The sequence below is a fragment of the Meleagris gallopavo genome, chromosome 1 (assembly GCF_905368555.1).
Source record: "Meleagris gallopavo chromosome 1, MGAL_WU_HG_1.1, whole genome shotgun sequence".
Taxonomy (NCBI): Eukaryota; Metazoa; Chordata; class Aves; order Galliformes; family Phasianidae; genus Meleagris; species Meleagris gallopavo.
In genome coordinates this window covers 167,007,267-167,034,078 of record NC_139404.1, presented here as the reverse complement: position 1 = coordinate 167,034,078, position 26,812 = coordinate 167,007,267, and the positions used below count along the sequence as shown (strand labels likewise).

Genomic DNA, 26,812 nt, shown 5'->3' with positions numbered 1-26,812 from the left:
ACATGGCCTACTAATATTGTGGTCAATACTCTGATTTTCAATGCTAAAGGAACTCCCATCATGTCCCTATGGCAGATCAGGACACCTCCTTTGGTGCCAGATATTATTATGCAGCCACAGACATCGGGCCAGAATGTGTGGTACAGGTGGCCAGGATGTGCCCCTGTACAAGCTGAAGTGTTGAAATACGGCCTGTATCTTACCCTGGAGGGCAGACCTTTCTCTCTTGGTACCTCTGAAACATCTGTATTTCTCCCCGTGAATCTTTGAGCCTTCAGGATCACCGGAAGGAATGAAATGTCATCAAAAGCGTTCCAGTGTTACTGTAAGATCATGTGCAACACCCGGTGATGGTCTACACTGGACTGATGGAACGCAGGACAGATCTGCACCTCACGACTGCATGTCACCAGTAACATCATCGAGCACTGGCCCATAAAAGAATATCAACATTCACCGATCGTCACTCATCTTGAATTCTACCAACGTGTGTCGCGGTATATTGGATCTCTGTATTAGGAATCTTTTTAGTCAACCTAATCATTGGTTCATGCTCTGAAGGGGTGGAGTGTATGGGGCTGCTGAATCACGGCCTGAACCTCTGATTGATCACCTGAGGTGAGCAATGAGACAGCCATGGGAGCACAGGTGAAGGCAATCCTGTGCTGCAGGAAGGGGTGGAGCCTGGCTCCACCTCTCCTAGACCCATTTAAGAGCTGAATGCCAGTGGGGAAGGATCTCTTCTGGAGATCTGCTCCACCAGAGTCTATCATGCGAGCCCAGGATAGGGTGAGTGTCCTTTTTTTCCCTACTCCAGTACAATAACTACATCAGCCAAACTCCTGGATGTACTATACCATCTGTATATTCATTGATTGTACACCAAGCCATTCTGTGATTCATATACCATATAACACATTTCAAACCAACAGAGCAGCAGGTGAGAGAAGCAGAGTCAATACTGCACTTGTCACTTATGCAGTCCATACTTGACCTACATGAAATCAACTAATGGAAAATACCGCTAAAAATTATGTTATAACAAAAAATCTACCATCTTGTGGGATCACGTTACTGTCTAGGGCTGCTTCTTGTATACATCAGTGAGACCACACTTCAAACACAGTGTTCAGTTTTGGGCTGAAAGGATGGAGAGTTGCTCAAGTGTGCACAGAGGAAGCAATGAAGCTTGTTAAAAGTCTAGAAAACAAGAACTTTGAGGAATGGCTGACGTAACTGCAGTTGTGCAATCTGGAGAAGAGGACGCAGAGGGGAGACCTCACTGCTCCCTACAGCTACTTGAAGGGAGGTTGCAGAGAGAAGAGTGCTGGCCCCTTTTCTCAGGTGACAAGCGATGGGACATGAGGAAATGGCTTCAAGTTGTGCCAAGGGAGGTTTAGATTGGACATCTGGAAGAATTTCTTCATGGAGGGGGTAGTTAAGTCATGGAATGCGCTGCGCAGAGAAGTGGTGGAGTATCCATCCCTGGAGCTGTCGTGGACATGGCATTTAGGGACATGGTTCAGAGACAGGACACGGTAGGTTAGGCTGATAGTTGGAACTGATGATCTTGAAGATCTTTTCCAAGTCAAATGATTCTGTGATCTACCAATTTTACAGCCTCTTCCTGAATCTGCACACAGTGTCATCAAACGTAGACCATTTCTTTCCTACCAACAAACCACACAGCAAGGATTTCTGTGACACAACATAGCACTGAAATGAGGCACAGTAGTTCTTGAAGGATTTCACAGAATCAAAAAATTGTTTGAGTGGGAAGGGACACCCAAAGGCCATCTGGTCCAACTCTCCTGCAGTGACCAGGGACAACTACAGCTCCATCAGGTGCTCAGAGCCTCATCCAGCCTGACCTTGAATTGTCTCCAGGAATGGGGCATCCACCACCTCTCTGGGCAATTTCTGTCATAAGCATGGAGGGAGACGTAAATTACTTCTCTCACTTGCAGCAGGACTTGCCCAGCTCATTCTGTAGATGATCACAACTTTGCAAAAGTTCTGGTTAATCTCATCACTACTCAAGACAAACTGTCCCACCAGATCCAATGGATTTAGGTATACTTAACTAATTCTCAGCACCCAGACAGACTTGCATTCATATGAGTTTCAGGAAACCGAGTTACGCTAATTCATCATTGTAAGAGAGCACAGAAAACATCAACCAACCATTGCTGTGCACACCCATCGTATTTCTGTTACAAACTGCAGAAAAGCATGATTTCTTCCAGCTTGTAAATGAAAGGTGTGCAGGGAAGGGATGTGGAGGAGGAGGTGGGGAGAAAGTTTAAGAGCACAGAAAACATCATCTAGGAAAAGTTTGATGCCTGTCTGTATGACAACCAGCTTTATCCATGTAAACTATAAAAATGACATTTAAATGTAAATTAAAAAAATTATCAAATAAAAGGCATTTTAGTTCAATGTAATTAGCACCACAGATTTAACTGCACTGCTCACTGTCCAGTCCCTTACAGCATATAAATCTCTATGTACATGAGGTGCTGACAGTAGGAAAGCTTGCTCTATAAGGTTTTCTTCCTGCATTTCTGAACTCCACACCAACAGGAAATCTCTGTCTCTGGCATACTTCCAGCTTCATATCCATAATCCCACGTGAGTTCAGTTCCAGCTTTCACATGCCTAAGAAATAAAACATCTGGTCTATTTATTTGAATTAAGTGAGACAGTAATGTGCTTACAATTTGTCACCAACAACTCACAAGCAAAATCCAAACGTATATGGAGGCAAAAGCATTGCACAGGCAGCATGCTCAGATTGAACCAAGAGATATAAGGACTGGCACCAAGACATATAAGGAATGCTGACTTCCCTACTAGAACTGAGTGCAAATACCAGTACCTAGCAATAAAGGTTTTGTCAAGCAGCCTGATAGAGTCAGGGTCTAAACAACCCATTCTAACTTCCAGGCAAATTTTTGGGAAAAAAAATAAACCAAAGAAAAAGGGAAAAAAAAGATACATGAATACATCTAAATGAGAGCATGTTCAGTTTTGTTCCTTTTAATATGCACAGCGCATCACTGGGGTTCAAACAGTTGCTTAGGTGCAGTGGTGATGAAGGTTACCATCTTCGGTCTAACAAGCAACCTTTTAGTGCAACTGCACTGCACATGTGCACAAAGCCCAGGACTCAAAGTTCTTCAAGAACCAGTCACTGTGACAAGCATGTGAAAGAGAAGTAATTTCTTACGCAGGAAATTGACTGTTCAAAATGAATGCAAAATTAAATAGAGACTAAGACGCTGAGGTACAACCAAGGGAAAATACAGTAAAACACTTGTGCTATAAAGAAGAGTAATTCTGTGATACTTCTCACAGGGTAAGATAAGGGATATCCAGTGAATTATCAGGCAGCAGGCTGAAAATAAAGCAAATGAGAACTTTTCAAGCAGAGCATAATTGTAATATGAGACTTTTTGCCTCAGGATGTTCTGGAAGCCAGAAATATCAAATAATTTAAATAGTGGCTGGGTAGGTTTACAGAATATATAAAATTAAGTTCAATGATTCAAATGCAGAATTTAATGTAGAAAAGTTGCAAGGGGGTGACTGACAAAGCAACAGGACAAGCTAGGAGAACATTTCTTCAATAATCCCCACTAACTGCCTTCTGCTGACCACTACTGCCTCTGCCCTTTGGCCTCAAGCCCCATTACAGAATTATTTATTGACTACCTGAACAAGAAAGATTCCAGCTAAAATAAAATCTTGTTTCAAACTATTGTCTTCACAGTTCTCATAAAGCCCCACAAGGCAATCCACAGCATGCATCAGCACAGGATCAAGGACTGGGCCAAAGGTTGGAAAGCTCCACAGAATATGTGTACCTCAGGCAGAGGGTTTGTCTAAAATAAATCCTTTCTTCTGCATTGTAAATTCTCTCCCAGCACTCTCACTGACACACTGATCAGCTAACTTACTTCCTATAGCTCGTATTTTCCTTCCTGGGTTTGGTTGTGGCCTTCTTTTGTCTCACTGGCACCTGCAATCTGCATTTTCCCTTCTTGACATCTGGTAGGAGATAACCACATCTTCTACCTTCAGAGGAAGTTTCCACTTGAGACCCCTATTGCCACATTCCCAAGATAAGTCTGACTACACAGAACCTTGCTAATCTTGGCAGCTGTGAAGAAAAGGTTTGGAGTCAGCTTGGTGTGCCCACAGAGAAACTGTATCAACTTTAAGATTCTGTAGGCTCCAACTCTGCTCTAAAGGACACAGCTCTGCTGGCCACTCTTTGAGACACAACACTAAGACCAGTCAACCATGGCTTTTAAAATGACCACACTGAGTTAAGCCTACTCTTCAGTGGAAATAATAGGTTTAATGATAACCGAAATGGATGCATCCATTTGGATGCACCAATCTATCCCACATCATATTTCAGTGCAAACTAAATAAAAAGTTTTTAGTGACAAGCAGATTTTTCACTTCAGTCTTCAGTGCACAATAAGTCATTCATAAGCAGTTAGTTTTATGGTTTCATAACTGTACCCTTAGCAAAACATTTCCTTAATAATTAAGCATTATTTTCTTCCCTAGTGCCTTGAACAAACATTAAACTTCTGAAAAATTCACCTGTTTGTGAAGAAAGCAACCCATGGGAAACTTCTGTTGTGAGTCTCTACAAACACACTCTGTGCAAAGAGATTGGGGCAGCAGCTGTGCTGTGAAACAAAATACATGAATTAGAAACAGTGAAACAGCTGGTCCTGCACTAAAGATTCTATTTTGTGTCAGGTATGTCACTGCTACAAGTAGTTCCTGCCTCCCCTATTCCAGTCAATACAATTGCTGTTTTTTAATGCCACTGCCACTGGTTTTGTTTAGCCATGTCTCTAACACATCATCTCCATCATACTATGAAAATACCCTCTCTTAGGAAAATCAAAACCTTTTTATCAAGCTGTTCTCCAGTAATTTATGGTGATAAATCATCTTTGATTTACGATGCAGCACAAATTATCACTAGATGACATGCATCTCAATGACAGTGGAGCAAGCAATAGGGACACATGCATGGTCATGGATGAAGAAGGGAGGTTTCAGCAAGATGCACTACTACTCTTAGCCCCATACTACCTCTGCAAGGAGGTAACACTTAAATATATGCACAGATTTTGCAGAAAGACTCATATCCATGCCAACAGAGAGAAATAAGTTATTTGTTGAGTGCATACAGATGTATGAAGCATTCATCTTAGTTGGAGGTTCTCTGGAAATCATTGCTATCTCAGGGTAAGTTGAAGTTGAGAGACTTACTAACCAGGTATCTCACAGTATGGCAGATCACTTTTTTTTTTTCTACAGCTCAGTCATATTTGAGAATTTTCTACAATATCACAGCACTCACTTTAAACCAGCATAAGCCAGAATTTACAATGGTTTGGGAATAAAAAGCGAAGCTGGGAGAAGGGTTGTGGTTCAGTACAATGCATAATTTGATCTCTAGATACCCCACACTCCCAAAGCGATATTCTAAAATTCAGGAAACAAGTGTCACTCATTACTTGGGAATATTTCACTCTGTAGCCTAGTACTGCTAAAACCTACAGATAGTATAGACCATGCATCTTATATAAGCCCTCACAGCTGGCATGAGCCAATCTGCTGTCCTGTCACGTCAGAGTGCAGGGAGCACCACGCTGCCTTCACACACACCCAACCATATATTTGGGTTATGATAGAACAGACTTTTGCAAATGCTTTCTTGCTCATGACACAAAATGATGTTATTACTCATTGAAGCTAAGGCAAGTAAAAGAACACGTGCAAGTTTTTACTTACATTAAGAAAACGACCCACATTTCCTTCTTTCGTGGCATCTAGTATATAGATATTTTCATCATTAGCATTCTTCAGAAGCGTCCTGTCACCATCTGCATCCATACAAATTATGCCTTGTTTTGACTGTCTGTGAGCTTCCTCTTTGCAGTTAGCTTTTTTTGGAACCTTTGTGGACGGCTTCACAACGTATTTATCATTCAGCACATCTGATCTGCCACAAGCAACACCCTTCAGAGACAGACTCTTCCTTCTGCATTCTGCACTGCCCATCTCAGCAGGCTCCGTCTGTCCAACTTCCACCAGATCTTCTTCCTTCTGCTTCTGGATGGATCCTGTCAATTGATGTCCAAGTTATTTTTCAACATTAGTTTAAAGCAGAACCCAAAGCCCTTGTTTGGCCCCAAACTCTTCTCCATCCATCTTTCTTTGTTCTCCAAAGTGCACGTGGTTTCCTTACCATTTGCAAAGTCGTAACTATCCTTTCAAACACCTTTCACCACTTGTGCTGCAGATCACTACACCTGCTGCAGTGCCTAAAGCATTTGCTTATGTCTCCCATGAGTGACCCACTCCCTCCCTTCTTCTCAAATCCCACTCCAAAACGATTTCTTCCACAAAGCCTTTGTTCCTCATTCTCTACTTTAACTTGATTTCTAAGAGAATCACAAACTGAAATGAAGACAGAAGCAAGATGCATGTGCAAATAATACCACTTTCACATTGTTTCCCAAGGTTGAATGCTCCCAACCCTGCAATTTCCCATGTATCCTTTCTTGTTGACTGCTACAAACAGAGGGTATGACACAACATTATTTTGTGTATATTTTGAAATAGCATTTCCCACAGCTGCCCTGTAGTTGAGAAACAATTTTATGAACTGTTTAATGTGTCCCAAGGTCAACTTTGCAGGCAAAATAGAATCCTGTGGTAGTTAAAGCACTGTGATACACAAGGCAGCAATAACTTTTGTGCTGCTGAGCTGCTAGAGCTGCCTAGGCACTCCATGGCATCAGCATTCTATCCTGAGAACAGGCCTGCAACAAACACGAAGACCACTGCTTCCATTTTAAGTCTACCACACAATGATGGGGCACAAGTATGCTAAGAGTGCACTTGTAAGTATTTGTAACTGCAAACCTACTTTCTTTTTCTTTGTTTGTTCCACTGGTCAGTTCTGTTTTGCTTGAATGCTGAGGCTGAGAAATATTATCTTCATCTGAGCTGGCACTGTGCACCAGAGTATCAACCTCCTTTAAATGAAACAAAAAAATAATGAAAAGGTTGTGATGTATTTTTGCTGTATGCAACTCTGGGTCAACAAAGGATAATAAATAGATTTTAAGACTCCAGAGTTTAAGTTTCAAACCTACCGTGACATTGAGTTCCAAAGGTCCAAACATTTACTGCAATGCAACACCACTACCTTAATTTCAAATTATTCTTTGGAACAACCTGGAAGAAGCTCACCACTCAACATAATATTTATGTAAGTGCTTAAGACCCAAAGATTTCACTAGTCTAAATGTTTTTGTGTTAAGTTGAATCAAAGCCCAAATACGCTTTGTAGGTGGTTTTAATAAAATGAACAGTAAAGAAACCAGTTATGGAAGCACTGGAGTAAACCAAACTGCCCAATTTTAGCACGAAAATATAACGTGCAATGAAACCTGTAGAGTAAGTTTACACCAGTCTCCTTCCTTTGCACATATTTACGGGTAACATTTTGCACTTGGGGCAGGTAAGATTCTCTTCACTGTGCCACTGCATGAAGTTACTGCTCCCATGATTTTCTTCTCTCCCTGCTGTATCATTTTCTAGGGAGACATCACAAAAGTATTATCATTCTGACTCCCCAGTGTTGCAATTAGTTAACATAGGAGGTGAAGGGGTAAGAATCCTTTATTGAGACTCATAACTGGAGTGTTTGCAAAGGGTGAGGTTGGAAAAAGGAAGGCTGTGAGAGTAACTAGTGCCATTCTCAGCAAGAAGTTGAACAGCTGAAAATGGAGAAGGGACAGGATACAGCTTCCAGCTCAGCTCACAGCGTGACATAAAATCACAGACTGGTTTGGGTTGTAATTGACTTTTAAGATCACCAACCCCCTGCTATAGGCAGGGACACCTCCCTCTAGACCAGGTTGCTCAAAGCCCCATCCAGCCTGGCCTTGAATGCTTCCAGGGAGAGGGCACCCACAGTCTCTCTGGGCAACCTCTTCCAGTGTCTCACCACACTCACACTAAGGAATTTCTTTCTAATATCTAGTCTAAATCTACCCTCTTCCAAGTTTAGAGCCATTTCCCCACATAATTTCATGAAGAAAGGTCGTTAGGATTTTTTAAATGTGTTTGAGATTAAAAAGGTCAAAATTAACATATATATCCAGCATAGTGAATATTAATCTTTTAAAGCCACTTATTAAAATTACCATTTTCAGCTGGTGATTATCCACAACAGCTATTCTAGTTCCAAGCCTTCTCACAGCTGCAGTTTTCACATTCCTTGGATGAATTCTGTACAGGAAGAGAAATTGCAAAAGACAGACACATAAATAACTCACACAGCACACGTTTCTTTAAGAATCTCTAGCCCATGAAGAACAGATCATTGCCTGTAGTCCTACCTTCACCTCAAATTACCTTTAAGAATGGAAGAATTAGGCTAAGCTCTCAACAGCACTTGAATAAAACACTATCTTTTTTTTTTTTTTTTTGAGAAACCAGCAATTGCTTTGACATCCTTCTTCACTGCTCCTGAGAACCAAATATGCTGTTATTTGATTATTATATCACTTCAACATAGAGCACCTACACAGAGTTCTGCTTTTTTGCTGCTATTGCTTTCAATAGTTTTGACACATAGCTTTAAACAGGAAAGCAAAACAAGTGTTATGGGGAGAAAGAATAGAGGGTGAGACATCAATACACAGCAGATATAGAAAATGCTCTCACACAGAAGAATCTCAACCTTCTCCTGATGTGAAATGTGAAGAAGGATGGGAAGCAGTATTTTGTATATATCCCTAAAACATCAAAAGTCACATTTATGTTTAGAGTACAATAGAAAATACCAGCCTAAACCTAATCTGAGTATCTGTATAACATCTAGCAATAAGTACCAGATCTTTTAAAAAATTCAACCTAAAACATTTATATGTTTTTCTTTCCATGAAAAAAAACCATGATCATATTTCTTTGGGCTACTGATAATGGCAGAAAGAGTTCTATTCTTTAAAGATTTCTTATTTTTTTAAGAGTTGGAATAACAAATTCTTTCTCTGTGTTCAATTTTCATACATCCCCACAAAACAAGTATTTGCAATTACTTACAGGTATTACAAAGAAAGTGTAAGCAAAGCAAGGCAGAAAATTGAAGAAAACAAGCTCCTGGTGTTCTTCTGAAAAAGACTACAGTATGCTACTGATGAAGCCACGTGCATTATTTTGCTGTAGTTTTATTTCAGGAATCCTGATAGGCTGTGAGACCTAATCAAGATATCAATTTCTGTGTATTGCAACAACACCTGTAAAAGTAAGGCATTGTCAGACTCCTAACTGGCAAGGTTAAAAGTCCTAGCAGAGTGGGTTAAGGGACAAAGAAGAAAAGGTTTAGAGATGGAAGCCACAGTTAGTGGCTAATTTATTATCAAATCCTCTAGTGTCATCAAGTATGTTTTTAATTGCTCTCTCTTTTCAAGTTAGCATAATGATTCATGCCCTGAAGAGGTCAAGACACTCAGGAGACAAGTGGGATTTCTAACAAATGCCAAAGGGACGCACGTCGTGAGGAAAATTAGTATATAGGAATAACTAAAACCCACTAAAACCAACAACTAGGAGTTAAAAGGTTGAAAAAGTAAAAGAAACACCTCTTGGCAAACAACATTCAATGCTACTGCATGTTTTATAGACGACATTCTAGAATATCAGATTATTACGTTTTATGTTTGGTAAACTTACAGAGCTGATTCATTTTCATTATCAGAAGAAGGTTCCTGCTGCTCAAGAATATCATCTTTGCCAGTCTGCACGAGTTCAATCTCAGAGTCTGAACAGCTAGAGTCAAGTTTTCTTTTTTTGGAAAAAAAGCTTTGCCCTCTGTCATTCACAGCGCTCTCCTCTTTCAAGTCTTGATCAGCACCTCCCAACTCTTGAACTTCAGCTCTGCTCATTAACCTGCCTGGAAGAAAAAAAATATATAAAATTAATCAATAGTTACTTGATTAAGCTGGGTTATACACAGTATCCTAGCTCAAACTTGTATTAAAGGCAAGAGAATTATTTGGGAAAACAGAAGATGAATGCACCTATACTGAAGGAAAACTACCCTTTGCACAGGATGCAGAGACTTGTGAGGGAAAATGTACATGTGACAGGCTTTGCTCCAGATAGCACCATCACACTGCAGAATCCTTCAAGGTTTTTCTGTCTATCTGATCATCTGCAAGTTCAGGTCATACAGGCTCACTTCTTTCCCAACTTCAAATTTCCCTGCTTGCTTCTCAAAGAAATTCCATGGCATAGGACAGAGGGGAGGTCAAAGTTATGCTATAAGTCTTCCACAGGTCATCTTCTGTTACCTGAGTAAGTACAAACAAACGTCCCCTTGTCGATATCATCCAGGCAGCGGACGCCCCAACCCTTCTTCTCTGTGTTGAACACTTGCAACCGAACTTGAATGCCATGCTGTACAACTCTGTTTTGACACATCATCTTGTCACATCTGCACGACACGCTACACTCATAAATTCTGTCAAGATGAAGCAGAATAAAACACAGGAAAGTAAAGTTGCTAGTATTAATTTCACTCCTGAGAACAAACAAGGCTGAAAAGATAAAGAGCCTGGCTACAACTGATGGCACAGCACTGCTCCAAAACCCACGACACTCTTGACTGTTGACTCAATAATTTTAAGAGTTTGTCAGCCAGATTTTTGTATAAGATGACAAAAAATAAAAGCTACCTTTTTATTTTACAGAAGAAAGTCAGACATGCAGAAATCTTAAATAGGCAGCTGATTTCATTGGAAGAGACTTTAGCAAAGACAGCCTGTCTGTCCTCACTGCAGCTATCAGGAGTTTAGGATTTAACCAAATGACACTAAAAGAATTCAGACCTGTGCTTTTTTAACATTTGTTTGTGTGTTCTTAGACTGATACTGGCTGTGACAGTCTTGAAATAGATCCTGCAATAGATCCAGGTTTTCTTCCCATTGATTGCGTGAACGAGCAAGTACAAGGGCCAGGTAAGTCCTGAGCTTCTAAAGCAGGTAATACTGTGTTGCTCTTCTGGGGCCTTGAACTAAGATGTGAAAACTGTAGTATCTGCAGCACAAAAGTGTTTTTTTTAATCTCTCTTATTCAAGACACATTAATTATTTCTGTAAAAATCATTCTTATCAATTAGTAAAACTGACAAAAAAAAATCAAGGTTTCGGTAATTCAAAGACAATACAGTTGTAAAGAGTACACAAAATAGCTCTGTCTTTATTACCCACTAGGAACAGGCCCTTCCAGTCTTTTGTAACTGTATCCACGAGACGTTTTAGTACTAAGAGACAGAGAAACTTTACGGCAGCCTCTTGCAGTTAGCTGCAGACATGCACACTTGGACCTAGAAAATAAAGGTAAAGCATCGTATAAAAATCAGAATGTATTTGGAGCAGAGTAAATCAAACTTACATCTAGATAATTTAAAATGTACTCGACTATATACAAACACAAATGCACTATTTGGTAATTTTTTCCACCTTTGCTCCAAAAGGTCATTTCAGGTACCCCATCCTCCTGTTTGTCTCTTGCCTGGTTATGTGTGCTTACAAAAATCATGTCCCCCCTCCTCTCCATTCTGCCAGCCTCTGCAAAGGCACACACAAAAAGCTGACGTGTGACAGAAATCACTGCCAACAGGACACTGTCAAATGGATTGAAAGAAGGAAGGAAAATCACCTGTTCTGGCACAGCATGCCAGTCTGCTAGCCACTACTTCACCACTTTCCTCCCACTCTAGGCCCTAAGAATTGAATAATTCCACACTACCAATTGAAGAACTGCAGCAGTAATGCTGATCCTCACCATCTTAAGTTATGACTGCTCCAAAGACTTACTGCAATTAGCCAAATCTCAACCCCTGAAACTACACATTCAAAGCATCTCAGGTCTTGGTGAGGCTCAACACACAGAAGGAGCATGCTGTGTGTTCTCCACCGCCCCGCTAAAACTAAATAATTTGAGTTACTGAATCTGATTCTACTTCAAGCTAGTGAGAACTATTGGTGACAGGTGGATAGTTGGACTCAATGATCTTGAAGGTCTTTTCCAACCTTGGTGATTCTGTGATTCTATATGCAGGGACATGGGCAGTTATACAGCACAGCAATATGAGCGTGTCCTTTAGCTATCAATTATACAAAATATATTCAATCCAAGATTAACACCTGCAGGCAAAGACCAGGTAAAAGACAAATACCCCTCAGGTGAGCAGGAAACTGAACTCACATAAATTAACTGTAGCAGTTTCTCACAGAGTTAAACACAGTCCAGAGTTAGCAAGGTTTAGAAGACAACAACAACGAGCAACACCATTTGGAACAGTCCAGAATGTAAATTTCTTGTGTGACCTCAGTGTTTACAGTATTTGTTGAGGAAAGGAAAGGAAAAGATGGGGCGTAGAGACTGTAAAAGAGGTTTCTTCCTCTGCCCTAATTAATCTATGACCCAAACTACCTGACCTCTCTAGGCTGTCATATCCCAGCCTTGAGGGATATCATCCTGCAGAAGGAACTGCAGCAGAAGTTATCACACAGAAATCCTCCCTGCCTCCCAGAAAAATAAGCCGCCATCCGCTAACACAGCTCTCTCCCTTCCCCACTCCTTTCCTAAAACCACGAGATCTGCTTTCCTCCTCCATTTAAAGGAGAAGCATTGCATGTCCGAGAATAAATGTGAAGGAACATCGTAATCCACATCTTGATTGCTTCCTTCTCTGTAACAGAGGCTGGGTAGGTAGGAACACCCACATTCTGGAGAAGACAAAGACACAGTGGTTTCAGTCAACACTGTGGCACAAGACAGCTACTGCAGATATCCATGTAGAGTTCTTCCTTCATCATTTGGCACTGCTTGGTATTGCGCACCTTCACACCTCCAACACCACCCTAATACTGATGCATTATGCACTGTTTGTCTGGGATTAGATTCTTCAACTTACCTATCAATGCAGCCATCCGTGCAGTCACATGAATCAAGAAACATGCTGGATAAATTGTTGAGATAATATCCACGAGGCCACGATGCCCTCCGGTATTTAAAATAAGGTAATCTAGCACGGTCAATGTCATTACAGAAGGAAATAGGCACAGATTCAGCTCCATTGCTAATATCAAGATCAAACACAAGGGGTTCTGGATTTACAGTGTTCCTGCCCAACAGGACGTATGTGTTGAAAGAGAAGTGATCAATAAATAAGAAATCACATTTTGTCTCAAACAAATAATTTTGAACATCTTGAAAACTTCTCAGACTCCTGCCACAGGGAGCTTTGTAATGCACATCCAGTGATTTTGAAAGGCAGTCTGCTTTCGCATGGCGTCTTTGAAAGTGAAACAGTACTGGTATCTTAAGAGGATTTTCACCCTTGTAGGAGCTTACTGCTCTGTTGGAGAGACATGCACTGGAGCACTTGTGGATCCGATACTGGCGATTTAAAGGTACACGTTGAATTTCACTTGATGCTTCCTCACTCCCTGAATCTGATTTTTCAACCGTCTCCTTTTTGCTAATAGGAACAAGAGAAACGAAAAGAAGAAAAAAAAAGAGAAAAGAACAGCATCTCAGATGATCAGTAAGCCAACCAGTCTTCTAGTGGTTCAGCATTATTAGTGTAGGAAAGCTTGAAGGCAGCCAAGGGTTTTACTGAACGACTGCCTGCAATACCTAACATCTCTGACACCATATGCAGACACGTACAGTGCCATTCCAAACAAGTGACAGCGACAAAAAAGGAACCATACCTTTCCTTCTATCTTCCAAATTAGCTTCCACAGCTAATTATGAAAATGAAGTCGTGTCCCTAATAATAATCTTCACAGTCTGTGAAAGCTTGAGAACTGAACTTAAAACTTTCAAGTTCCAGCACTGGTAATTCTGCTAATAATCATGGATCTTCATTCAGAACAAAACAGATGTTCTATCCTGCAAGGCTTTCACGTAGTATATTAGATAAGTCTACTTAAAACCTCAGGTTTTCCATATGGCTCAATTTAAAAATATATGTATTTACTTTGAAAATTGTCAGGACTCAAAGTTGATTTTAAATCAATGAATATATAAATAATACAGAGAGATTAAAAACTCTCAAATTCAGTAAAGATAGGTACAGTAATGAGCTTTGCCATTCTGGAAGTATTAAATAAATACACTGACCTGTGTGAACCCTCTACAGTGTTTCCACTGTTGTCATCTGTAACAGGATGCTGTGATTTAGGTGATTTAGGATTTGGTTCCTGTGTATCTTCTTCATCAAGAACATCATTTACTGAAAAAAATGGGATATCAGCAAAACCTCCACGGTCCACATTTTAATAATCTATAATTGAATTTAGTTACTAAAGAGATAACTGCCAAAACACTATAAAGGTAATGCATTGCTATGAACTGCAGTTAACAAAGCATGCTAACAAGAACTCTCCTAGAAAGGAATTTTTTTGCACTTATACAGAAATGATGTGTTTGCATTCAGGTGAGAAGCTCACACACGCTCTTCTCTCTCTGCTCCCTCCCCCTGCCATTCCCTCTCCCCACAGGAGAAAAATATAAGTGTGCATGGACAAATCTGAGACAGAAACACACTGCAAACATTTATGCTTTTTCACCAGCCATTAAGTGACTTGAGTATTAAAGTCTCCCACGAGGCTTTCAAACTGCACAGAGGTAACATTCAGGAAACACATACAGGTTTTTCTTCATTATTTGAGATAAAATGCTGGCAGGGTATTGCCATGAGGGGAATACTGTACAAGCCAACTTTGGTTTTAGCTCAGGTTTATCAGTGTTTCTTACTGCAATCTCCAACTTCACTTGGTCCAAGCCATATGCACACACACAAACCGCAGAAGTACAAACCCAGATGAATGTCTGCAGTTCAGTAACTGCAGAGGAAATAATCATTTTTTTCCTTGCGCTGCTAACAAGCTCCTGAGATCTACTTTATTGATTTCAATATAAGGAAACAAACTTCTGGTGAGACTAATTAAAGCTACATAGCAAATAAATGCAATTAAGATGCACATACCACTTGTCAACGTTAAAAGATCACCCAGATCAGCTTCGTTTACCAGTGTCCAAGCCTGCCAGCATTCTACATAAAAACAAAACAAAAACAGATATGAAGTGCAATATAGTAATAGGGACAGTGATAGTAGTGACTGCTAGAAGGAAAAAGAAAGCTATGCTCTAGACACATTTATTTCCTCACTGTGCTAATACAGAGCACTGCAACACAGACACTCTAATTAACTTTTTGCTACAGTCCTGAACAGACACACCTAGGAATAGCAGCACAGTCACAGCTCACAACAGTAACTGAACAAGCACATTTGCTTTCAGAAAGCTGCTGGAACGCTTTTAAACACAAATCCAGTAGTTTTCAGAGGCAGCAATTTGTGTAAACACGAATCAGTGCAAGATTCTCTCTTTGCTTCTGTCACCAGACTGACCATCTTCTGGCTAAGGACAGGATCTTGTCAGAGCAAATTAATGCTACTCCTGAATTGCTGGATGTAGTCTTCAGATAATAAGAACACGAAGAGGTAACTAGTTCTGTCTCAACCTGTTGCCCTATGCAATAAATATCACAAGTTGGCAGACAAATGTCAGTAAAATTCACATTAGTATTTTAGTATGGAACAGAACAACACATAGGAAAATACAAATTTAAGTATGGCATAGATTCATACAATACCTGGAGATTCAAATTCAACCTTTAGCTCTGCAATTCTGTAACACTTTGTCATAAAATCAAGATTAAGGAGCTCAAGTTAACCCCCCCAAAAATCTAGTACCAATTTAAAACAAGCACTGTAATGCAGAGTGTAGCTGTATCAGTTTAGAAGCATCTTAAACCATCACACATTTTCTTGCACAGAAGCAGTGAGATGTACAGTGAGATTAGATTCACAGGGATGATTTAATAATAATAAATATTTTTATAAATTAAAACACTAGTAAAATTAAAAACCAAACCTGTGTACTGCTCTAGCTCTATCTTCTGATTTTGATGTAGATAAAAAACATTTAGTTCCATGAAAATCAGGGACATTCTTATAACAAACTGCTGTTAATTTTTTCTGCTAATATTACAATGGTTTCTTCAATATGAAATAAGACTGTAGCTCATTCACAGTCCTGCTGAATCATTACAAGGATTTCAAACCTTGATTTGTGGCAGTTCCATCCTTGATCTTTTCCTTTAGCAGCAGCAGTACTTCTTGCACCTGCTCAAATATGAGATCCACTTTTCTACTTTCCAGTTGTGTCCAAAATGCCTTCAAATCACCTGAAATACAAATTGTCATTTACAAATCTGCACAGCTTCCAAGAAATCCAAAAACATGAGTAGCTCTTAACAGACTTTTCAAAGGCTCCCACTCACATTAGAGGGAAGCAGGGGTCTAGTACTTCTGAAAGATCAGGCAAGACACGTGCTTTTCTTATTGTAGGCTTAAACTTTCATAAGTCTATTTTCTAACCCTAAGCATGAAAGTGAAACAATGTAATGATGAACTGGGGTGACTTCTGAAGGTCCATGAAGCTTTTCTGACATTGAGCTGCAGGTCCAGAGGAGAGCCACAAAGATGATCAGGAAGAGGTGGAGCACCTCCCTTTATGAGGATAGGCTGAGAGAGTTGGAGAAGGCTCTGGGGGGACCTTATAGTGGCCTTCCAGTACCTGAAGGGGGCCTACAGGAGAGCTGGGGAGGGACTTTTTATGAGGGCATGTCACAACAGGACACATGGAAATCGTTTTAAACTCAAACTGGGTGGATTTAGACTAAATATTACGAAGAAGTTCAGTACTGTGAGTGTGGTGAGACAGTGGAACAGATTGCCCAGAGAGGCTGTGGATGCCCCCCCCCCAAAAGCATTCAAGGCCAGGCTGGATGGGGCTGTGAGCAACCTGGTCTAGAGGGAGGTGAGGAGGGTTGGAACAAAATGATCTTAAAGGTCTCTTCCAACACAAACCATTCTGTGATTCTTCAAATAATTTTTCAAGTACATCAACAAAGGGTGTTCTGGAAGCCTCTCTCTAAATATTAATTAACTCTCACTATAAATTAATCACAGAATCACAGAACTGTAGGGACTGGAAGGGACCTCTAGAGATCACCTAGTCCAATCTCCATGCCAAAGCAGACTCCCCAGACCAGGATGCACAGGTAGACACCTAATCATCACTAAAACTCAGAAATGACAAAGGAGAAGGTTTTCAATGGATAGAACTGAACATATTACCACGGAAAAGGCATTTGTGGATAGTTTACAGCCAAAACCTTCCTTAGCTACCATCCTGCCCCATCAGTATTTTGGTAAACATTCTAGAGATAAAACGTTGAACACAATTTCAGATAAAAGCAGTTTGGTAAATTTTGCTCACCAAGTATTTTAATTGCAACAGCTAATATGCTTCTTACATCATAGAATGACCTGGGTTGAAAGGGACTACAATGATCATCTAGTTTCAAACCCCTTGCTATGTGCAGGGTTGCCAACCAGGCTGCTCAGAGCCACATCCAGCCTGGCCTTGAATGCCTCCTTTCTCCATTACAAATATTTAAAAGAGCATTTTGTTTGAAGGTTTTTAATTTTTTTTTTTAAACCACTTATCAGAACATGGTTTATCACATCTCCTCTCTTCCAGGAATATATATTTGAGGTACTAAGCCTGTTAATGAAAAAAGTTAAAATATTAGCAGCACATCTTTGGCAAGGACTTCGAAAAGAAAATATAGCTGATTGTGTCACCAGACCATGCTAGAAGAGGGAATACGTCCTCTGTTTTGGTTACCAATTCCCATTTTCAACTGTTAAGCAGTTAATTAGTAAATCTTTTTCCCCTGCTCCACTTCAAGAGCTACAGTCCACTGTCACCACACAAGGTTTACAATCTATTTTCAGACAACAAGTTATGGCTGCCAAATGTGCCACAATGACACCTCCCCAGCAGTCACAAGATGCAGCACTACTGCAAGGCTTGCAAAAAGTTGTTTTTATTTTGCTTAGCAAAGAATGACTTTATTGCTACAACTGAAGCCAAGTAATGCTATGTCAGTACAGAACCTACAATTACTCTCGGAAGGCTCATGAAAGTAACAATCCTTTGTCACTACACCACAAGATGTTCATATCATCAGAGTTAAAAACTTACTATTAAAAATAAACAGGCAATATGGAAAGTACTTTTTGTAATATTACTGATCTGGCACTAACTCAACAACATTAAACAAGCTTTTGTATTCACAGGAATAGCAAGTATATACATATATCAAAGTCTCTTGGAACAGCACACTGTCAGTGAGACAACTGGTGCTTTGGGCCATTCCTACCCTCTTGCTGTGCCTAACAGCATCACAAATTTAAAATACTGGGAAACAAGCACATGTAATATCCCTCTTTAAAAAATACATATCGTTAAAAAATTCCACTGTGGCAGATCAAAACTGTTGCCATTGTTTGTTACCTGCTTTCAGACACTTTGATGTAATTTCAATATATGGTTAAAAGTGGTGGATGGTCCACTTCAGATGATGGGTGACAGAACAGCCTTTCATTTCTGGGTCAGTTCTAACCTTGCATAGGCCAAAAGCAAACAGACCACATCACTACTGCCTGTCTTGCTCATATCTCTCAACTTAAAAGGCTTTCTTCCACTTCTCATGCTAGAGTGCTCTGAAAATCCAGCAGCTGAAGTTGTGAAATTCATAGCACAATTTTAATTTCAAAGAAACAGATGTTCATATCATTCATCTCCCCTTCAGTGTTAAAGCTGCTCTTGTTGATCTCAGCCAGGAGGATGTGGAATGAACAGATACAGAATGTGTTCAGTTTCCCAGCCTCCAAAACAGTCTCAACCAGCTGATGACTCAGAGCATGGACTGGCACCTGGTGGCAGTACTTCTAAAGCTGGCTGAGGCTATTGCTTCTGGGGGATTTTGTTTTCCCTCTATCTTTGTGATCATATGTCTTTCAGTACTGCGCAAGAGAATGAAGTTAGAGCAAGAAAAAAAGCAGGCTAAACCAGAGTTCCCCAGAAAAACACTTGGGCGTTTCCTATGAAAAACTCATAGTGCTCACACATACTCTATACACAATATAAGCTGGAACTGTTGCCATCCAGTTACCATTTTCATATTCCAAGCAGCGTCAGACAAACACCACATTTCCCATTCCCTCCATAAGTCTGAATTACACTACCTTCAGCTGTCTCTTTCCTGGAAGTGGGACGGTTCTTCTCTTCAGAACAGCCATGCAGCACTGCAAGGGGTGCAGAATGAACAAGTATGAGTTCAGATGAGAAATAAAAACGCTTGTCACCAAAAGGTATGTTGGCAGTTATCAGCAGAAGGTATCAGTGAGAACACTGCAAGAGAAAGCGCTGTGGTGAAACGCTCCTCCTGCTATAAAAGCTACACAGAAACACAAGACAAAGCAAAAGACCATTGCAGTGAAAGAAGTTGGGATGGCTTTTTTTTTTTTTTTTTCAAGCACACACAGATTACCATCACTAAAACATGACGCTGCTGTGAGGTGATCCACACTGTCTGTTGTACTCAGATGAGCAATCCCTGCCTCCTGTTAGCCCTTTTTAACTAATGCAGCTGTACTGCAATTAAGCTACACACAGGGAAAAGCCCAAAGCTTGTGGGTTTTTTAGGTCAGAAATGCACTGGGTCTGTTTCACAGCAGACTCAATGAAGCACTAAAGGAAAGCATTTCTCAGCTGCGCGGCAGAGATCTTTCTGGCCACGATCACCAACGACACAGCATCAAAAAATTACATCGCCGTTCCCACGTGCTCCTCCTCGACTCCGGCACGGAAATTTCATTCGTTCGAGCGAGAAAGGAGAAAAAAGCGAAGCTCTTCACGAGATCTCACGAGTTCTGCGGCAAAGTTTCTCACAAGATCTGCTTAGCGACCGCTCAAAACACGCATTCATACCGCTGAGGCTTACTTCGGTTCCCCTCCATGTCGCGGGTCCCTGCTCAGGCTGGGGAGCCGCATGCAGGTGTTGCCGTCCGGCCCCGGCTGGACAAGGGCACCCAGGCCAGGCCGTGAGCGCCCCGCCAGAGCCCACACCCGCGCGGGGCCGACATGGGGCGAAGATCACGCGTGGGGACGAGCCCGCGTTACTTCACTCAGCGTTACCTCAGCCAGCCGCTGCCCCGTCACCGCCCGCCGGGGGGCGCCCAGCACTCGCTGTGCGCATGCGCCGAGCTCACTTCGTTACCTTGCGGTTCACATTCTGCGCACGCGTAAGGAGGAGCCGGGCCGCCCGAGCGAATAGCTGCGCGGAGCAGGCGGGCCGCTCACGGCAGGTGGCGCGGGTGTCTTTGTTGCTATTGGTTGCGACTGGAATCGCGGTGCGAGCGGCGCTGGCCAATGGGAACGCGCGAGAGAGGGAGCAGGGGGCCGGGTGGCAGAGCTGAGAGGAAAGCGGTGCGTCCGCCATCTTGAGTGGGCGGGGCGAGTTTGGGGCCGGGCGTGTTGGGGGCGTCACTGTCTCTGTGCAGTCCCGCCATTTTGGCTATGGGGGTGAGGGGAGAAGGGCTGTGGGAAGGGCTCGTGTTGAGCTTAGTCTGGTCTGAAGTGCTCGGGGATGTAGTGCCTCTCGTGGTGTGGGTTGTGAGAGGGTCTTTCCGTAGTTGGGCACCTGTGGGGAAGTGGCAAAAATAAAAACAAGCTTTAAGGGGGTGTTTAACCTTCTGCTTCCAGCTAAAGTAATAAATTAAAAGACTCTTGAGTGTCTGAGTTGCTTAATGCCACTGCTGGTTGCTGTTGTTTGCTCTCGCTGCTGTATCCTCTGAAAAAAACTGCTGTTATTTTGATTCAGAGCACATCAGTACATGCGTTTACATTGCCCTCAAAGTTTTCAGCAAAAATACTAACTGAACTTTAGCATTGTGGCAATACAAGATGATTTCTCAGACTAAAATCAACCTGCTTGAATAAAAGGCCTGAGAGATTGGCTTAAGAGCTGTGCACGTGGAAGAGAACAGGCTGTAGTTTCAGAAGTGGCTTTTTTTTTCTGTTCACATTTTAAAAAGAGAGATTCCTTTCCTGTAGCAGTTTGTTTTGAGAACAGAGTTTCCTTCCTTCTGGAATATTAGAACTGATGATTGCAGATTAAGTCATTTTATTTTACTGAATTATTTATATACACGCACATGCAAGTGACTGCTGAATGTTACAAAGTGCCTGTGGTGCCACAGGCTGTATGAGGAATATATCAAATGCAAAGAATACAGAGCCAAATTTTATAATGAGTGTGTTAACAACAAATTATTTTAAAAGGAGATTTCCTTATAAAGTTGTACTTCCTGAAATAAGATTCTCCTAAACAGCCTCTGATGTTTGCATGTATGTTTTGAAACTGTGATAAGTATTAATCAGCTATGTGGAGACAATACAGCCACCCATATAGCCATCCATTGTGGATGCCCCATCCCTGGAGGCATTCAAGGCCAGGCTGGATGCGGCTCTGGGCAGCCTGGTCTGGTGATTGGTGACCCTGCACATAGCAGGGGGGTTGAAACTAGATGATCATTGTGGTCCTTTTCAACCCAGGCCATTCTATGATGATCTTATAAGCAATAAATGTTATTATATATTCATATTTCTGCTTGGGCACCATGACCACATATGACTGCTTGCCTAGTGTGCTTAGGAAGCTAATGATTTTTATGATTATATAGCTTCCATTTGCTTCACAGTCATCAGTGGCAAATGAGCTCAAGTTTGGGTTTTTTTTTTCCACGTATAATGCATTGAAATACAGCTATTAGAAATCTGTCATAATTTTACTTGAAACCAGTAAAGATAGTGTAACTGAATGGAATCATATAACGCAACACCAAGAAAGGTGTTCCCTTTGCTCTGAGCAAGCCGCTGGAGCTTATTCAGTCTGTCATGACAAGGTCTTTTGCCTGATATCTGTCAGTTACATGTGAAGATATAATACTAGTGTTATCTGTGTTACTCACTATAACGTATTAACATCACTCAGAAGCTTTAAATTGGGAACTAGGAATAATAGATATCAGAAGCATGACTGTGTACTTGTTGAATAGGGATATTATATGCATATTATTTGACAAAAAAAAGGGAAATTTGTCTTTCTTAAAGACTATAACATGTCGCTTGTATAAAATAACTGAATTTCCTTGTTTTCTCTTTTATCTAGTACTGTAAGATATGCTTTCTACAACCAGGAAGCAATTTCTATTGCTGAGCAGGTGAGCTCAGTTTTTCCCAAACTCACAAGCAGTGCTGAAGAGACATCCCAGTGACGTACCTGCAGCACTCCTCTAGAAGCAGTACAATCTTGAGACTCACCCACCAGCTTCTGCAGCCTAGACCAGGACTGACGAACTGAATCTGAAGGTGAGGGCAGCCTGTTCCACATGCTTACACATTTGTTAACTTTTTGTTTGTCATCTTTGTTAAGATGACAGTGAAAGGATTAACTAAGTTAGTGAGTGGTATGATTTATTGAGTTGGTGAATTATGCTTTTGTATTATGTGGTTCTAGTAATACTAGTAGTGAATCAAGATGAACAGTTGCTTAGGTAGGCAAACCATAAACGGCTTTTTGAGTGGGAAGCTGACCTCAAAGCAACTGTTTCTTCAGGGAATGGTTTTAACATCTTGAGTCCCATCAATGGGATCTGGGTATATCTTCATTTGGCCAGATAAGCTTGGGTGAGGTACAGAGACACTAGTCAGACTTTAGAAAATAGTGAAACAGTAAAAGCCACAGACATTCAGAAAATGTTTCGTGATTCTCTTTTGTTCTTTTCTGACTGGATTATCTTTTTGTTTTCTTGACATTTTTCTTCTTAAAGTGCCTTCATCTCAGATTGATATTTCTACCTGCCCCTTCTCTGTCACATCCTACTTTTATCCTTTGTGATTTAACTTACTCCCTTACAGATAAGTGTAGGTAACCATGCTTCATTCTTTTGAAAGGCAACTTTAAGATAATGTTCTCTTTCATTAAGCTTATTAGTTTAAGTCTGGTTTATATATGGTCCGTTATTTTTCATTCATCCAATATATATTGACAAATATAAATCAGAGAACAGATGATAGTTTTGTACAGATCATTGCATCTTTACAAAATATGTTCAGTGGGTTATCCTTCAGCTTATCCTAGAAGTCTGACTGCTATTCATTATTTATGAAGATGCACACTAGTGTTCTCTGTAGGTATGTTGCTTACTAAATAGTGCATAGTATTTACAGGCCCTCCGTGCTGTGTTTTGTAGTTCTGTTACTGTTGTAGATATGTTAGTTTTTAGGTATTATTAAGTTATTATTTTGGATATTAATTTTTCTAGCTATTTAATCAAGGAAAAGGAATATTCAGTTCTTGTGGAAGACACTGGTCCTGTTAAATGATTTTGTTCTACCTGTGTTCTAAGAATGTTCACATTCCTGGCAATTAAAAGTGAAGAAAAAAAAATCTACTTAGAAATTCCAGTTCCCAACATCATAAACTGTTAATCACCCTGAGGGAATCTTTAAACACGCGCAGAGACTTGCTATGAAAAGGAAAGAAAAAATTTGTGTCAGCATTGATACAATAGACTTCTTTCATGTGGAGGACCTAGATATCTGTTAATTACCAACTAGATTGAGGGTTTTGGAGTTTGGCCCAATATGCTGAAAGTCTTAACCATCTACTAGCTGGCACATCTCTCAAGGTCTGCATTCGGAGACTGGTAATGTAATGTATTTCATCTTTATGGACTGTTTATGTAGTGGAACTGTTTTCATTTTTAGCTGTGTTTCTGTTTTAGAGTCTCAGCATTGTCTGCTGACATAGATTCCAGATAGTTGTGTGAACATAGTAATAAAGGACTGATTTAAATGTTAGATAACGCTGGGTGAAGTCAAGGAACATGAGTTGTCTTTCCTGTGCCACAACCCACTTACATTACATTATACTGAGACATCAGCCTAAAACTATGTTCTCTGATTTTGGGTGACTGGGATGAATTTACAGTCCTGAAAGTCTGTGGTTACAATTGTGCTTGAGATCTCTGGAAACCAGGCTGTAGATATATATGAGAAGAACCAAAAATAAATGCATGCCCGAATCCCTTTTAATCTTAATTTCTTTATGTGAATATAACTACATATTTATCTGAAAAAAAAAAGACTGGTCTTTTCTAAGGCAAAGCCACCGTTCATAAGATATTCTAACCATTTTGATGGGCTTTGTTTGTGGGTTTGCATGCAGATCAAACTATGTGCACAAAATATTTTAGTTAAGTGAAGATGTAGCAGACTAAAATTTAGAGATACAGTGAACTTGCAGTGTTCCCACTACTAAGAGATGTATTACATGATGTACCAGAGCTTCTTTTTTTGTTGTTTTTCCTTCTGTTTTTTTTAATCAAAGTGTAGAGTAAGTTGTAAGCCTTCATTGTGATGCCTGGTGATTGTTAGGTGAGTACAAACAAAGCAGTGAGTGACTCACTTAGAGTTGCACCTGACATAACAAAGCCCATCAAAATGATGCATGTAGCAAAATGAAAGCAATGATTATATATAGATGCAGTAAGCACTTTCAAATAAAACTGGAAGGTAACACGTTTTTAAATACGCTAAGACAAATTTGACGACAGCCATAGGAAAGAATGAAAAAGCTTTACAGAGAAGGATCAGGTAAGCCACAATCCCGTCTACACTTAAATTTGGCATTGTCAAACAATGAAGTGGTTCTGTTCTTATTGCTTCACTCAGCCCTCCCCTGTTAATATGTGTGGCTGCTTAATGAAACTGACACAGAGAACTCGTTGGGGTTTAAAAGAAATTACTTATTTGTTTCAGCTAATTTTACCTGAATAAAATTCCCCATCTAATCCACTGTGCAGCTCTTGATACTTCTGCTTCTTTCAGGGAACTGGGGATGACCAATGGGCAAAAATTAGCCTCTGAAGGTGGATTGCTTTCTAATTTTCTTGTCAGTGTCTCAGCTCAAGGCATTTGTGCAGCTCTTTCTGTAGTATGAGCCACCTCCAGGTTTGTGCAGAGCGTTGTGTACAGGTTATCGTGGAAGGTGTTCATTGCGCAGCAGAAATGTCCTAAGATTGAAATTCTCTGCATTTTAGGTTGTGTTAGACCAGAAACCCTCCAGCCTTCTATGAAAACTGGAATTGGATGAGCTTCTTTCAGTAGTGACTGGATTTAAATTCTCTCTTGTTTTTGCTGTAAAATTCCTGAGTGACTGGAACTGAACAGTGGCACGGAATAGACAAAGTGAACTGTGGATCTAAACCTTTGCAACCCTTTCTCACAAGAAATGTGCTTCAGGTTTCCAGCAGTGTACTGGCTGGCTGAGCTTAATTCTAATATATGAGTTTGGCACTGAAGAGGAGAACTATACTATTTGCTACAATACAATGCCCAGAGACTGAATGATACTAGACAATAGATTGGCAGCCATATACTCCTAGAGCAATTTAATTGTGAAATAACATCTTTAGATGATATTACAGCATAAGCTTTTTATAAAAAATCCACTGATATTAGTGATATTTGTTTCTTGCTTTTCTTGTTCCAAGTGACCGTAATTTAGATGAAAGAAAGTGCTGAATAAGCAGGTACCTTTTTATTTCCAAAAAAGGGGAGGGAAGGGGAGGGAAGGGAAGGGAAGGGAAGGGAAGGGAAGGGAAGGGAAGGGAAGGGAAGGGAAGGGAAGGGAAGGGAAGGGAAGGGAAGGGAAGGGAAGGGAAGGGAAGGGAAGGGGAGGGAAGGGGAGGGAAGGGGAGGGGAGGAAAGGGAAAGGGAAGAGGAGGGGAGGAAAGGGAAAGGGAGGGGAGGGAAGGGAAGGGAAGGGAAGGGAAGGGAAGGGAAGGGAAGGGAAGGGAAGGGAAGAGAAGGGAAGGGAAGGCCTCCCAGTTGATGATCATGGACCAATACTGCATAACTGAGCTTTGAAATATGGAGCCAATTGAGTGATAGCTGTGGCCCCCCTTTGTCACTCTAGCACAAGAGCAGGTAAAAAAAAAAAGGATACGTACAAATTTACCTGTAATGTTTTATTGCAACTATACAGTTCAGTTGTGCTTAAATGTTGGAAGGACATTATGTATGACATCTTAAGAGCACTGGAAGTTAGTGAATATGGAGAAACTGAAATAACATGGAATGAAAGTCATCTTCTAGCAACTATAGTGATCCTAGCAACGCGTAACCTTCAGCTCTTTGTTAGGACTTTTTCATTTTTCAGCAGGGAGGCATGGCTGTATCGGCTTTCTCTTCTCAGGTGTGCCTTTTTAATTGCACTTTCATTTTCTAGACTTCATTGTTCGTCAAGCAGCTGTCTTTCACTTCTGCAAATAAGTTAGAGGTGGTCATTGGCTACCTATTGCTTTTGGATACCGGAGAAGCCATCTGCATCTGAATGTCTGGTTTATTTTTGTTCCAAATAAAGCATCAAATTGAGTTTTACAGGTTGGGGGCAGGCTTGCGGGGTGCTTGTAGGTATCTCTCAAAGCAAATGTATTGTGTGTATCATAAAATCAGTCTCTGGGAAAACTCTGGTTTTGTGGGTTTGTGGTTGTTGTTGTTGTTTTTTTTTGACAGATCAGTTAATGTAACTGAGTAAATTAGCTAAGTTAGAAGTTTATTACATAGAAATTGTGTTGACATTTGTTCCTACTCCTCCTTATCTGCACAGCATTGATTGATCTTGTGTCTTTTACAT

The 26,812-nt window shown here is 40.7% G+C and overlaps 1 protein-coding gene and 1 long non-coding RNA gene across 3 annotated transcripts; one reads left to right on the top strand and one right to left on the bottom strand.

Moving 5' to 3' along the window:
- Nucleotides 1-840: 840 nt before the first annotated feature.
- Nucleotides 841-20,306, bottom strand: SETDB2 (SET domain bifurcated histone lysine methyltransferase 2). 2 transcript variants are annotated; one of them, XM_085215870.1, is made up of 14 exons: nt 20,051-20,306; nt 19,293-19,352; nt 16,256-16,378; nt 15,116-15,181; nt 14,248-14,359; nt 13,034-13,600; nt 11,318-11,437; nt 10,404-10,573; nt 9,784-10,003; nt 8,253-8,337; nt 6,968-7,076; nt 5,827-6,158; nt 4,618-4,701; nt 841-2,658 (listed from the first exon to the last, which is right to left on the bottom strand). In XM_085215870.1, exons 1-14 carry the CDS (start codon nt 20,064-20,066, stop codon nt 2,638-2,640), a joined length of 2,085 nt encoding a protein of 694 aa, XP_085071996.1. In that variant the 5' UTR covers nt 20,067-20,306; the 3' UTR covers nt 841-2,637. The 2 variants fall into 2 exon arrangements, with proteins under 2 accessions (XP_085071996.1, XP_010727097.3); XM_010728795.4 differs by having other exon boundaries at nt 4,618-4,706; nt 20,051-20,305.
- Nucleotides 20,292-25,687, top strand: LOC104917496 (uncharacterized). Its single transcript, XR_014881003.1, has 3 exons — nt 20,292-20,535; nt 22,280-22,479; nt 25,215-25,687. It is a non-coding gene; the product is annotated as an uncharacterized LOC104917496 (long non-coding RNA).
- The last annotated feature ends 1,125 nt before the right edge of the window (nt 25,688-26,812 follow it).

Coding starts and splice junctions, on each gene's coding strand:
- SETDB2 (XM_010728795.4), bottom strand. Junction 10,574..11,317: donor GAAGGGCCTGTTCCTAGTGG/GTAATAAAGACA, acceptor TCATCTTGACAG/AATTTATGAGTGTAGCGTGT. Junction 8,338..9,783: donor AATGAAAATGAATCAGCTCT/GTAAGTTTACCA, acceptor CTTCCTGTACAG/AATTCATCCAAGGAATGTGA.